Raw genomic sequence first — 13,543 nt, 5'->3', positions numbered from 1 at the left:
CTTGTTAGATCACTTAATATGGTGTATTTTATTATAATATTGAACTAACCTTGTATTCCTGGAATAAATTCCCTTAGTCAGACTGAACTATTTTCTCAGTATAATGTTGATTGTGTTTGCTAACATTTATTTTAGGATTTTTTGCACCAGTATTGGTAAGTGATATTTGTTTAAGTAACAATGTTATATTTGCTTCATAAAAATAATTTGAAAATTTACCTTTATTTTCTATGCCTGAAGGAAATTATGCACACACTAAAACTATCTAGTTTTTGAAGGTTTGTACCCCCTGTGAAACTTTTTAGGCCTGGTGCTATTTTTGAATGGCCGGGAATTTCTAGATAATCTTCTCTATTTCTCTATAAAAAATTGCTCTTTTGAAGCTTTCTATCTCCGGTGAGGTCATTTTAGTGAACTGTATTTATCTATTTCACTATCATTTTCAGAATGATTTGCATGGAGATTTTTAAAGTAATTTCATGAATTTTTAAAATGTCTGCTTTTTTCATAGTTCTCTTCTCATTATAATTTCTTCATTTTTTATTTGGATTTCCTCACTTTTTCCATTGACGGAGTTAGTTAGTGGTTTGTCTATTTTGTCAGCTTTTCAAACTGCATAGGTCAATTGCCTTCCGATTCTATTTCACTAATTTCTGATTTTATTTTTATTTTTTCTTTTCTCATGACTTATTTTGTTTTACCTTGTTGGAGTTTTTCCTTTTTGAATTGGGACTTGAACTCATTTATTTTCATTTTTACTGAGATAGTGTTTTAGGCTGTGGCTTTTCCTTTTCTTACTGCTTTAAATGCGTCTCATAAATTTTGTCATGTTGTGTTTTCATTACATGAATTAGTGTTAAAATGGGGAAATCCTGGGAACCTCTAAGTACCATAACTGACCAAACCAAAAGAATTAACTTTAGTTCTGAGTGGGCTGCCCTATGCATTGAACCTTCTTCTCTTTTTAGGACTTTTCTGAATCTGTGGCAGAAGGCATCAGATTTGGTAACATGCATGGTGCCTAGTTTTTAACAAGATGATACATATATCTATTATCACATAGTCAGTGTTAGTTATCGGTCACCTTTTGTGCACCAGTAGCTGTGCTCAGCAGACCTGGGGAAAAACAACGATCAAGACAAATATGTTTCTTGTCTCCATGAGACTTTCCAGTCTAAGCAGGAAGATATGTTAAACTAATCATTTCAGATAATCTAAACATTATACATGTGCCAAAGACATTATTGAGGGAAGGCAGAGGAGGGAAGCTAAGATGGCGGTTGCCCTGGGCTTCTCCATCTTCCACTTCTGAGCTCATACTTGTTGACTGATTGTTATAACCCCTGCACTGTGCTGAACGATTTACACATATTGACTTATTTAAGCCCTATCATGACCTGAAGAGTCGACACCTCTACTCTGTTTTTTACAAAGAGGAAACCTGAGGCTAAAAGACTTGAGTGTCTCAGCCTTGATTGCAAGGTCAGGAGTTGGCGGAGTGGGGCTTTGGCACCAAGAGGTGCAGGGGAGGGCAATCTATTCTGCATTTCTCCTGGTTCACATCACGGGCTTCTCAGCAAGATTTTGTTTGAATGAGGACTTCCTATCCTTAAAAAAAATTTGGGAACCAGTGACCCGGTGGGAAGAATGCCAAGATCAAAATAAGAAGGAATCTTTGGATTACCACTGACAGAAAGCAGTCAAACCAGCTCAGGTATAAAGGGGTGTCTCTTGTCTTATGGTTTCCAGGGAAAGGCCAGGAGGTAGATGATTAGCAAAGCAGGACACAGCTAAGCCTCAGGAGAATGTTCCAAGGCTCTCTCTGCCCCAGACTCCTACCTGTCATGGCAGTCTCCCTTTCAAGATGGAGATCATGGCTGCCAGCCCTCCAGAGTTTTACTTCCTACCCCTGAGCCATTTTCCAGTCATAGCTTGAAAGATCCTAAGGAAAGGGCTATAGACCTGACTTGAATCATGTGCTCACCCTGAATCAGTCAGCTGAGGCCAGGGGTTTGGAAGGATGTAAGAACATGGCGCCCTCATGGTGGCTGGGTGGCCCAGAGTGGAGACGGTACAGGAAACACAGTCCCATAGTCAGAAAACCTGGGACAGCGTCCTAGACAGAGCCCCTCCCTGTTGTTGAAACACGTGCAATGAGTCCACTAGGCATCCAGTAGCTTCCTCCCTGGGAATATTCCAAGCCAGTGAGGGAGTTACAGATTGTAAACCCCCAACTGTGGTATCATGTGCTAAGTTCTCCAGGTCCACATCGGGATCTGTGGGAGGGAAGGGGCTTAGGGAAGGTGTCCACAGATAAGTAGTCCTAAGAAAGAGTGTAGCCCAGCAGAGATAGGAATTCCCAGGTTGGAAAAAGAAGTTCAGGGGTGAGAGAGTAAAGCCTCTTTAAAAAGCAAAAAGTCGTTAGGGCTGACCGTCTGGCAGGAAATCGTCCAAGAAAGACATGGGGGCAAGTCTCGGCAGCCATGTTTGTAGGTTAAGGGCCAGAGACGTGATCCTTTAAGCAGGGGTCCCAAACAATGGCCAGCACACTGTCTGTGTTTATTTCATTAGAGTTAAGGATATAAGCCAAGTTAAAAATGGTGTTTACAGATAGTCATAAAACCTGTCATCATTTTATAAGTGATCGTAAATCGATTGGAGTATAGGGAATATTAACCGAGCCCTCACTAAGGGAAGTCTTACCTGTACCAAGAAAGAAACCTATTCTCCTGAGTAAAACTAGATTACAAAAACACTTACTTGTAATTTCACTGATAAAACAAACTCGAGGGACTTTGCTCTTCCTCTCCCAGAGTGGCTTGTACGTGCCTACACAGTAAGCCTCCATTTTTGTCTCTATATTTAGAGACAGAAACCCGCAATATATACCGTGTGGTCCTTTGCAGAAGTTTTCTGAACGTTGCTTTAAGCAGCTAGGAGCCATGAAGGGAGTTTTAAGCAGGACACCACAGGTCTACATTTATACTTTGGATTTAGAAAAAGAGAAATCATAGTGAGGACCGTGTGGAGAATGGACTGGAATGGGCCAAGAATCAAGGGCAAGAGGCTTGAGGAAGATGAGAAACCTCTGTGAAATGGCAGTAATAGCAACGCCCAGACTTCCTTCCCCCCACATTGTGCCAGGGATGGAAGGAGGGGGAGGGCAGGGAGGCTGCTTTCAGGAGCAGCAGGATCCAGTGGGGCTCAGGGGGCCACAGAGCCCCGGAAGGAGGAGAGGGCAGAGCTCTCCTGGCCGAGACACTGCCTGCCCTTGGGAGCCTCTGCTGTGATTCCTCTTCCGAGGGTTCAGCCTGGTCACTCACCTCTGGGCCGGGGAGGAACCCCAGGAATGGGGGGAGCTGGCACACTTGAGTAGGAGCCACACGAACCTTCATGAGGACCCCGTTGTCCCCCTTGGGGCGGAGAGGTACCACGACCGACCTCGGGCTCAGGGCCAGGCTGGCTGCTGCCCAGAGTGGCTCATACGTCGTTCCTCATCCTCACAGCCCTGTAGGTCAGACCTTAGGAGCCCTGTCTTCAAGGGAAGGGGCTGAGCTGCCAGGAAACAAGTGAGTTGTACATGGGCAGGTTCATCTTAAGTAAGGTTCACCAGGCGTGGGGTCTTAAAGCCCTGCATGAGGGTGACCTTCTGAATCCGACTCTGGGGCAGGGGGCCTGGGGCCCAGGGATCTGCATTTTAGCTTCTGGGAGAAGGTTGAGATCACTGCTCTGGGCCCCATGCCCACCCATGGGGCTTAAGATCAGGTTGGCCTCGAGACACTGTCAGGTTTCATCAGTCCCGAAGGCTGCCCTGGACGTCAGAGACATTTTCTCCCTTCAGTCTGGCCTCATTAACCATCAGCCCCGAACACCATGACTTTGACATTTTAAAGCTATCAGGCCATTTTCCAGAACACGGGAAGAAAGGGTTGAAACTTGTTTGTTGGTCATGCGGGCTATGGTCCATGCGGTCCTCACTGCCCCTCCCCTGCTTGTGCCCATCTGAGGACAGGGCTGGCTACGCTGTGAACACTGGGGCACACACACAAGATGTGAAACACGCCCTGCACATCTGCCCGCTGCTGAGCCTGGCTTTCCCAGTCGCCGTACTTAGCACTGGGCTCTGTGGAGCTGGCGGCAGGTTTCTAAAGCTCCCGGCCGAGAGCTTCTCTCCTTTTTATCACAACAACAGCTGTGTCCCCCACGTTGTCAACTCTGGAACAGGAATCCAGTGAACACTGGCTTTTCCAGATGTGCCCTCATGAGCTGAATGGCCCGGGTATGGTCCTGTGGGCACAAAAAACAAAACAAAACAAAAAAAAAAACAACAACAGGAAGGCACGAGAAACAAAGCAGACCGTGGGATTAAATTACCGAGAGGAAAACCATATTATTGATCTGTTTTTCAAAGGCATCTGCCTGCAGGGCACAAGGGGAGAAATCTGTTGGCTCCAGATGGAAATTTCCACAGCAAAAGTTCTATGTGCTTTTGCAACATAGAGCCCTGGTTTGATTCTAGGATGGGTGTCACTGCCATCATTTTCATCCCGGTGAAAAGCTGCAAAAAAATCTTTCCTAAAGACAGTCTCCCAGATCAGTAGCTTCTCAGGACTCATCCTGGACCCAGGGACAGCGTGAAGTTGGGGTAGCCAATCCCCTAGTGAGTACTGTCCTCATCGGGGGTCGGTCCACTGCCTGACTACCTCACAGCTTCCAACAGTAAACATTTCCATAAAAGAATAATGTGATGTTATGTGACCCCTCTCCCAGTATGATGAATCAGTTGAAGAAAGGTGGAGGAAAATGGCTTTTATTTGCAGGTTGTAGATGAGAAAGCCATCCCTGGAAAGGGTCTTGTGTGGTCATGGATTAAGACCCTAGATCGGCCGTTCCTCCAGCCGGCCAAGCACCCAGAACTTTCTGTTTGACAGCTGTCTTTTATACATAATCCACTCACTGTCATTCCGTCCGCAGACCACCGAGTTTTACTTTCCCTTTAGCCTATGTGGTGTTTTCCTGGTTGCCCCGGATACCAGGAAATCCAGGGCACTTTTGGAGTCCCCACACAGCCCCGTGTTCGCCACCCTGTTTTCAGGTGCGGTCTTATTTATTTGTCCTTGATCCTGATTTTCCTAACGGTCACTGACTAAACTCATCGCCGGGCTGCGGCAGATCCCCTCCAATCCTTTTTGGGAAGAGAGGAAGGTCATGACGTGAATTTCACATCAAAAAATCCTGTTCCTAAAAAAAAGAAAAAAATCCTGTTCTTGGGTTGAGAAGCAGGCTGGAGGACGTTCCAAGCACTCCTTCATCAAAGCTGTTTGTAAGTCAGTTGATGCGGTATAACCGTGGGAGCGGATGGTTAAAGGGATCACGGTCATCCAGTTTTGACCTTTTGTGGGGGAAAAGGTGGAGCCTCCCTTGCCGGCTGTAGGCTAGGTGGGAATGAGAAGTCCACCAGCTGCCAAGAAGGGGCCCCACGAGCCCACGCACTGCACCCCTCCACCGTCGCTGTCCCTTAGAAAACACAGACGGCCCCACGCAAGGCTATGTTTGCTGTGGAAAACGCCTCAGCTATGAGAACTATTGCTTGTGGGGTGCTCAGTGCCTTCAAAGTCCCTAAACTGGCCTCAGAGTCTGGAGGGCGCAGAACTGCGGGTCAGGACACACCATCTGGCCCGAGACTAGCGAACTGTCAGAGCCCCACTAGAGGACGGACAACTGTGAGTTTATGGGTGCATGGCCAGTGATGGAGGGAAAGGCAAAATCTCCCACGGAAATTCAGCGTGACCTTAAAGAAGTGGAAAGAGTGATGGTCAGGAGTGGCTGGTGTGAGGGGCACCTGGGTGGCCAGTCGGTGAAGCGTCTGCCTCTGGCTCAGGTCATGATCCCGGGATGCTGGGATCAAGTCCCGAGTTGGGCTCCTTGCTCAGTGGGGAGCCTGCTTCTCCCTCTGCCTGTTGCTCCCCCTGCTTGTGCTCTCTCTCTATGACAAGTAAGTAAATAAAATATTTTAAAAATATATTTAAAAAAGAGATGGCTGGTGTGACCACACCAGCTCAGGAAGGACCCAGGTGACACGGCTGAGCTCCACATCAAGAGGGAAAGCAGCCCCGAAAAGTCAGCCCAAAAGGGTTAGCTTGAAGAGGTCCGGACCTCTTGTTCTCTCTGGCTCCGAAACGGGCACGTCCGGCTTCTGTACAAAAAGCCGGCTGCCTTGCCTGACACGTGGGTGCGCAGCCGGACCCCCCACACAAGCAAGTCCCGCTGACGCGTTTGTGTTGTTGTGTTGCAGCTGTCCTGGAGAAAGATGATGGTAGCTTGCTCCAAGACAGTGGCCAGGGGATGGAGCAAAGTCGTGGGGGAGTCGAGGGATGTCGATAAGGATGTAGAAGCCACGGCACATGGCAGCTCGGAGGTGAGGAGTGAGGGAGACGAGGATGCCGTGAACACTTCCTAGGGGGGCACTCAGCAGACACTCAGGGAGAGCTTTGTGGATGGGGTCCGCTCTCGGCAGCTGTGTGAGTGGCAGTCCATGGGCCCCCCCCCCTTTCTTCCTCATCTCCCTTGTCCCTTGTCCTGGGGCCCCTGGTCCCACTTTAGCTGTCCTTGTGTCATGGGAGGCTTCCTACCCACCTGTGCAGCAGGTGGGGCTCAGAATTAGTGGGTCTCCAGGTCAGGGACCTGCAGGGGAGTGTGCTTGCGAGTATGTGTGCATGTGTGAGTGTGTGTGTGTGTGTGTGTGTGTGTGTGTACCTGAGAGAGAGAGAGAGAGAAGAGAGAAGGGCAATCAGTATCCTTCCTCAAACATTTCCCAGCCCTCCTTCCTGGGAACCCCCACCCCCCGACAGCTCTTCACGGGGCTGACTCCCCGTCTTGCAGGCCTCAACTCACACGTCACCTCGCGAAGGCCTTCAGTCTGCCCCTCTCTGCTCTGTCACTGAGGGGGACACAGGGTGATGGATGGCGGGGGCTCTGCAAACACCTGCCACAGGAACGAGTGGCCACGGAGGATGATGCGGGCCCAGTGAGGGCAAGGCTGGTTCCTGGGTAGGGCTCGGGTGTGCCCCTGTTTCTGCAGGAAAAACGCCAGCTGGTGAATTGTGTTCCGGTTTGTCCTTTCGGTTCTCCCAAGGTCATCATTTGAGTAAATCACCTCGGCCGGCCTGGTAAAGATTCGTCAGTGAAAGCCTCTTTGTGTTTTTCTAAACCTTGAAGCCATTTCGCCCTTCCACATGTTTGGGGTTCTGATATCTTTTTTTTCTTAATACCAGCCTTGAGAACTGACGTGAACACAGAGGCACAGTTCGTGAGTTTCTGGGTAATTCTCCGCCACAGGCAGAGAGTATCTCCTTTGACGGATAACGTGTTAAGAGGAGTAGTGACTTCATATCGTGAGAGTCCTTCTCTATAAACGTGCCTTTCCCTGGCTTTGTTCTTCATTTCATATAAAGACAAAACACATGTGATAGCGTGACAGGCTTGGCATAGACCCTTACCAGGCGGGACAGAGTCTGTCACTTTACCATAACTAAGCCACGTGGCCTAAGCTGGCTCTTCAGCTGATAGCCTTGCGGCCGGGCCTCCGTTAGTGAGGAGGACACGTCCCCTCAGCGATTCCATTGTCTGACGTTCCCTGATAAGAAGGGTGAGGCAATTCTAGGACTTAAGGCTGGAGGTTGATGGTGGAAGGGAGGGCTAAGGCCCCCCCCAATCCAGTTCTGCTGGGAAATAAAGGAATGGCCTTGAGTCCTGACTGCAGGTGGTCAGGACAAATGAGTGGCTTCAGAGGCGCTCATAAATACGTAAACAGAGATTCTGGTCCAAACCAGGAGATAGGCTTCTTCGTGAGTTAGGGTAGTTTGCTGTTGGGGTTTTCTGAAGCCCAAGTAGACTGAGTCAGCTAACCTCCATCCCAGACCTGCCCCCGCCAAGCCACCCCCTCCAACCACACTGGGAAGGGTGCGAGCTCCGGGGCCCAGAGGTAGACCAGAGCTAGGAAGACACCAACCAATGGCTCCTATCCCAGCTGCTTTATCTCCGGGACCCCTTAGGAATCTAGATCTCCAAACTTAGTCACTTCAAAAAGAACTTTTTTCAATTCCACATCAAATGCTTAAGGTTGTTTCTGAACGGTCTCGGCAACCACGAATGACTAAGCGAAGCAGCACTTAGCCAACAGCACTCTTGCAACTACTGAACTTGCCTGGCTTCGGAGGGCGAAGGTTTATCACGCTGCACCCACCAGGAAGCTCCCTTGCTGGAGGTTTCGGTAGCTGATGGATCCCTGGAGCCCTGTCGTCCAGCCCCGTCTTCGGGCTCCATAGAGTCTGAGTTCAGAGGGGTGTTTACAATGCGTGGCTCCCAGTAGGTTCAGTGAACAACCTATTGACTCTGTCTCTGTTCATGTCTATATTTTTAACAAAAGAATTGAAACACCTATTTCACACAAAAATGCTTAAACAAATTTAGCTAAGGGGAGCACAACGTTGAGAAATTGAATTTACGTTTCTTAGAGAAATAGGAGGTTACGTAAACATTTTCTAGCAAGGGTCGGAGAGGGGTTATTTCACTCTTCTAAAAAGGTAGCTCTTGGAGACTATTCCAGCTCATGGGTGAATGATTCTTTCCTGATGTGGCACCTGGTTCGGTGTCTGTGGGAGCCATCCTTGCAAAGAAGATGAGGCAGGGGCTGAGGACCCATTTCCCTCTCTTAGTTGGCAACCCTTTACGTTTCTTCTCACTTCAGCTAGAATTTGGGGCAGATCTTCTTAATGAGGATAAGGAGCCTTTATAAAAAATCTATTAATGCCAGGAAGAGAAGAGTCTTGACTACCAGGGGTCTAGGAAGTAGGGATGGGGATGGTGGGGGGTGGGGGGCGGCTCACCTCTCTTGGGCTTGAGTATTGATCATGACCCTCTCTCCTACCTCTAGTCTCTCTACAAACATTTTCCCCGGGGAAAAGGATCAGCACCCGAGGTCTAGAATGGAGGTTGCTGGTTAGACCAGTGAGAATTTGTCTAAGCTCTGTCGATTGCCATGTCATTGTTCCCAGGAATCTGTGAATATTTAGCTAGTAGGCTGTCTTTCCCTAGGGGATGAGGGGCCAGGGAGAAACTTCTGGAACCAAAGGGGTAGGATGGAAATTCCTCCTGACTTTTGGATTTTGGAGGCCATCTGTTAAGGCAGGGTAAATGGAGACCTCAGACTGTCTCAAATAATGATTATAATGTCAGTAAAATTCTAATGTCACGGTGAACGAGTTAGCACCAAGGCATGTTGACATCAGCTCATCTCAAAATGAGTTGCATCGGGGGCACTCATAAATATGTAAACAGAGGAGTTGGGTGGGTTTAAAATTAGACCTGATCTTTTACACTGAGTTAAGGTATTTCTGGCCACATAGGAGAAAATGGAGTCCGTTCTGGCAAGAATGTTAGCCCTGGACGGAGGCCTCTTACTGCCAAGCCGGAGCAAGGGGAAAGCTTGCTTGCTTCCTGCTTACAATCCCTTCCTGAGCACAGTCTCTGCCGGGCCCTGCGTGGAGACGCCCCCAGGCTTCCAACAGTGGGGGAGCCACGCAGGAGAGGAGGGCTGGAAGAGTTCCCATCAAGTGTCGTGGGTGTTGGTGAAACCCATCCCCAAAAGCAGTACAGAACTTTCTCAGGTTCCTGCCTTTCCCAAGTTCACAGTTTATCTGTGGATTAAAGCAGTGTTGGCTGAACCCCGTGGAATGAGCAGCACGTTGCCTAGGCCAGACCTGGCCATGGCCCCAGTGCACATTCAGAATGGTTGGGGCTTGCTGGATGGAGGGGGTGAGATTTTGGAGAATTTGGATCATCTGCTAAATGGAATAACAGAACCAGGATGCTAATTCCTGGTGTTATATAATTCAGCCAACAGAGTGACGATCTGTTATTTTAAAAGAGAACCCTGTCATAGCTTCTTCTAATAATATTTCTTTCCTCCAGAAAGCCCGATTCTCAGATTCCAGAACCACTTTCTCAGTTCCTCAGATTGAACCAAACATTCAGACGGTTTTGATATTTTCCACATCTTACAAAGACAAAGCATTTTGGCTGTTTGCATTTGAATTTTCTCGAAGACCTAAAAACGGTTGGCAGATCAGAACGAATCAACAGTCTTCAGTACAAAGTCCTCAAACCCTCACACTTTTTTTTGACTCAAGCTGTTACCATGTAGAAAAAACAATTCAATATTTTAAAAATATCAAATATTTCAGATATGCAGGAAAGCATGAAGAATGTAACAAACACCTTTGAGCTCATTAATTAAATAAAAGCAATGACATGACCCTACAGTTGAAGTCCCCACTCTTCCCTTTCCCACCCCATTTCCAGATGACCACTGTCCTGAATTTGATATCATTCCCATGTTTTCTTAATTATTTTACTATGCCCTTGCTTTACATGCTTCTTAAGCTTCATATAAATGATATATGTAATATATATTATAATAATATACAATATATAATGCATTCATCTGTAGTTTGCTTTTTTTTTTTGTCTATGATCATGAGATTCATCTACATGGACACATACAAGCACATCAAAAATCTATATGATACTTCACAAATACAATACATATATGTCACAATTTACCTATCCATTAATAAATATTGCCAAGTTGTTCTAAAAAGTGGTCATACCAATTTCAACACCCACAATCAATATAGACAAAAGTTTTTCTTGCTTAATACCTTTCACAGAGCTTGGTATTATCATGATCAGGCTAAGATTTTTGCAATGTAATAGGTGAAGGGACAACCTCATTGACGTTTTAGTTTGCGCTTCTGATTACTAGTGAGCTTAGGTGTGTTTATTAACCACTTAGTTTTCAACTTGTTTGAATAATCTGTTTATGTCTTTTAATTATTTTCTATTGGTAGGTTGCTTTTCCTATACCTTATAGGAGTTCTTTATATGTTCTTAATACTAATCCCTTCTCAGTATTGTCTGAGTATTTTCCCTCATTGTCTTTTGTCCTTTCCCTCTTTGTGCTTTGCTTAAGGTGAATTTTGATGCATAGATGTTTTGAATTTTAATACAGTTAAATTTTATCAGTCTTCTACTTTTGGTTTGTCTGGATCTTGTCTAAGAAATACTTCCATGCCTCAAGATGATAAAGATAAATCTTCAGTGTTTTCATCCAGAAGTTCCACTTATTTTCCAGTTCAGTTCTTGCCCCTAGACCCTTCAGGGCCACTTCTGTCATCTTTCAAGTGTTGGACCCCCTTCCGTGTTCTATTGGTCAATTTGTCTATCTCTGGATGAAAACCATTTTTGGGTTTTGGCCATTTGGGAGCACAACTTTCATCTTTATCCTTTCCTTGAGTTTTCTCTTGCCCAGTCCAGGCAACCAAATGGCAACCCAATATGGAGAGGGGAGAAGTCAAGCCAGAGCTAGCCCTGGGTAAAGACATAGGCTGGACAGTTAACTCCTAAGAAATTACTGTATAGTAATGAATATAAAAATCACATACAAGATAAAGCATTTTTTAACAACAGCAACAACAATAGGCAAAAGCATTAAAAAACTTTTCTGGGCTATTATAAGGCTCATTTTATTTTATTTTTTTAAGATTTTTTCTTTATTTATTCAACAGACAGAGATCACAAGTAGGCAGAGAGGCAGGTGGGCAGGGTGGGGGGAGCAGGCTCCCCGCTGTGCAGAGAACCCGATGCGGAACTCAATCCCAGGACCCTGAGATCATGAGCTGAAGGCAGAGGCTTAACCCACTGAGCCACCAGGCACCCCAAGGCTCATTTTAAAATGGAAACTAGAGGCCATCCCCAGTCAATAACAATGCTGTTAGCTTATTTTCTAAAATGATTATAAACATAGTTTGCATACAGCTTGTCCCAGGGAGTTCTGTGAAATGGTGTTAAAACTTTACACGTGTTTCCTGGATCCCTCAGAGGATGCAAACTGAAGGTCAGGCATGGGTCTTTATTCCATTCAAGAGAGACTTGTTTTTCCTGCAAAACGCTTGCAGTGGCATTTGTATGACCTCATGATTACTACTTGGTGTCCTGCAGTGTCTTCAGATTCAGACCCTCTTGTACGGACCGCAGGACAAGAGGACTCTGGCCACCCAGCAGACAGTGGACGTCCTGTCCAAGTGAGTTGCCTTCCACTTCCACTGTTTCCTTTGCCATTGCGATCTCAAAGGAAGCTGGTTCTGTAAGGGTCTGTGGAGCTTTCCGTGGAAAGTTTTACTAACTGACTTCCCGTAACTCACCAACTGGGCAGGACCGTGGTTCCTTTGAAAACCCAGCTGTAAAATAGCTCCCTTGCCCAGATACTAAGAAGAGATTAGCTCTTGAATCGTGTCAGAAACACGTATTAGGATTCTCCCTCCTGGAGACCAGCACCTGCCCATCCTCTCCCCTGCTGGAAGGCAAGTGCTCTGGCTTGGCCTGCTGGAGGCCTGCTTTGGCTTCCCTTCGTTCTCAGGGTGCCTGTCAGGGTTGGGGGAGGGGTGGCGCACAGAGAACCCTCTGACTTCTCCATGGAGGCTGGTCCCAAGTCTTTCTCGGCCAGTGAGCAGAGAACAGGCCGCGCCCTCACAGAGCCTGGGTCGCCCAGAGCCTGTGGGCAGATCGCCAAGGAAAGAGCCTGGAAGCACGGAAGGCGAGGAGGCGGCCAGCAGGGGGCACTGTCTCCAGGCTGACCCCCTGAGCGGGGACCCCTTTAGCCCTGCGCCAGCGAGGCCTCCAGCCCCAACCTCTCTGCCTGTGTTCCGCTCACTGAGCCAGCCAAGGGCTGATTCTCTCAGCACAGTGACAGTGGTGGCGAGGAATTAGAAAGCGGGAGAAAAAAAATCCGGTGCCAGGATTCTCTTCTATCTTCCCTCCCCAGGCCCCTTCAGGACCTGGAGCTCCGCAACTGCGAGGCCCCCCCTCACCGCGGCAAGGGCTGGGCCTGGTGGGGGAACCGTGAGGAGGTCTGAGGGACACCACACTCACCCCACCTTCTGCTCCTTTGCAGGGCCCCAGAGGTGGCTGTGAAGTCCAGGCAGGCCCCGAAAGCCAAACCAGCGTTCTACACCGGCGTGGCCCAGCACACTGTGCTGGGCAAGGCCAGGCCCAACATGGCGGACTGAGACCACCCGCCCCCCAACTCCCCTCCCCCCAGAGAGAGCTTTGGTCACGCCTGGGCGCTGACACTGAAGGTGCCCTGTCAACGTCTCCAGCAAGAAGATGGAATTCGACAGACTGTCAGGGCTGTTTGCTCCCGCAGGCCCCAGATACTGTGGATTTCCTGCGGGCCACGTTTTGACAGTGGACACCCTCGGGGGTGATCTGGTGCTTCTATAAAGAATTTTTCTTTTTTTTAACCGCCCAAGTGGTTTTTCTTGCCAACAAAATTTTTTACCCATCGGCGCTACTGGGGCTGCAAAGCCTCTCTTCACAAGTTGACAACTTCTGGTGTGTGAATACAGGGTACGGTACCTGTGCATAGAGAGCCCCTGGCCTAGACCTGGAGTCAGATTTGGAGCAATAAAATTCTAGAAAAAGT

At 47.7% G+C, this 13,543-nt stretch overlaps 1 protein-coding gene across 4 annotated transcripts in view; it reads left to right on the top strand.

Moving 5' to 3' along the window:
* The window catches only part of TTC23 (tetratricopeptide repeat domain 23), a 104,007-nt gene extending 90,464 nt beyond the window's left edge, over positions 1-13,543 (top strand). For 3 of the 4 annotated variants that reach the window (XM_080808300.1, XM_080808301.1, XM_080808299.1), the window contains exons 10-11: positions 12,061-12,143; positions 13,013-13,543. In XM_080808300.1, the coding sequence (XP_080664426.1) occupies positions 12,061-12,143; positions 13,013-13,127 (198 nt within the window). In that variant the 3' untranslated portion in view covers positions 13,128-13,543. Of the gene's footprint in view, positions 1-6,295; positions 6,419-12,060; positions 12,144-13,012 lie in introns of all 4 variants that reach the window. The other variant, XM_080808302.1, reaches the window with a different exon arrangement.

This window comes from Martes martes, assembly GCF_963455335.1.
Source record: "Martes martes genome assembly, chromosome: 7".
Classification (NCBI taxonomy): domain Eukaryota; kingdom Metazoa; phylum Chordata; class Mammalia; order Carnivora; family Mustelidae; genus Martes; species Martes martes.
The sequence above is the reverse complement of the archived record's forward strand: the minus strand, read 5'-3'. Positions and strand labels throughout refer to the sequence as shown.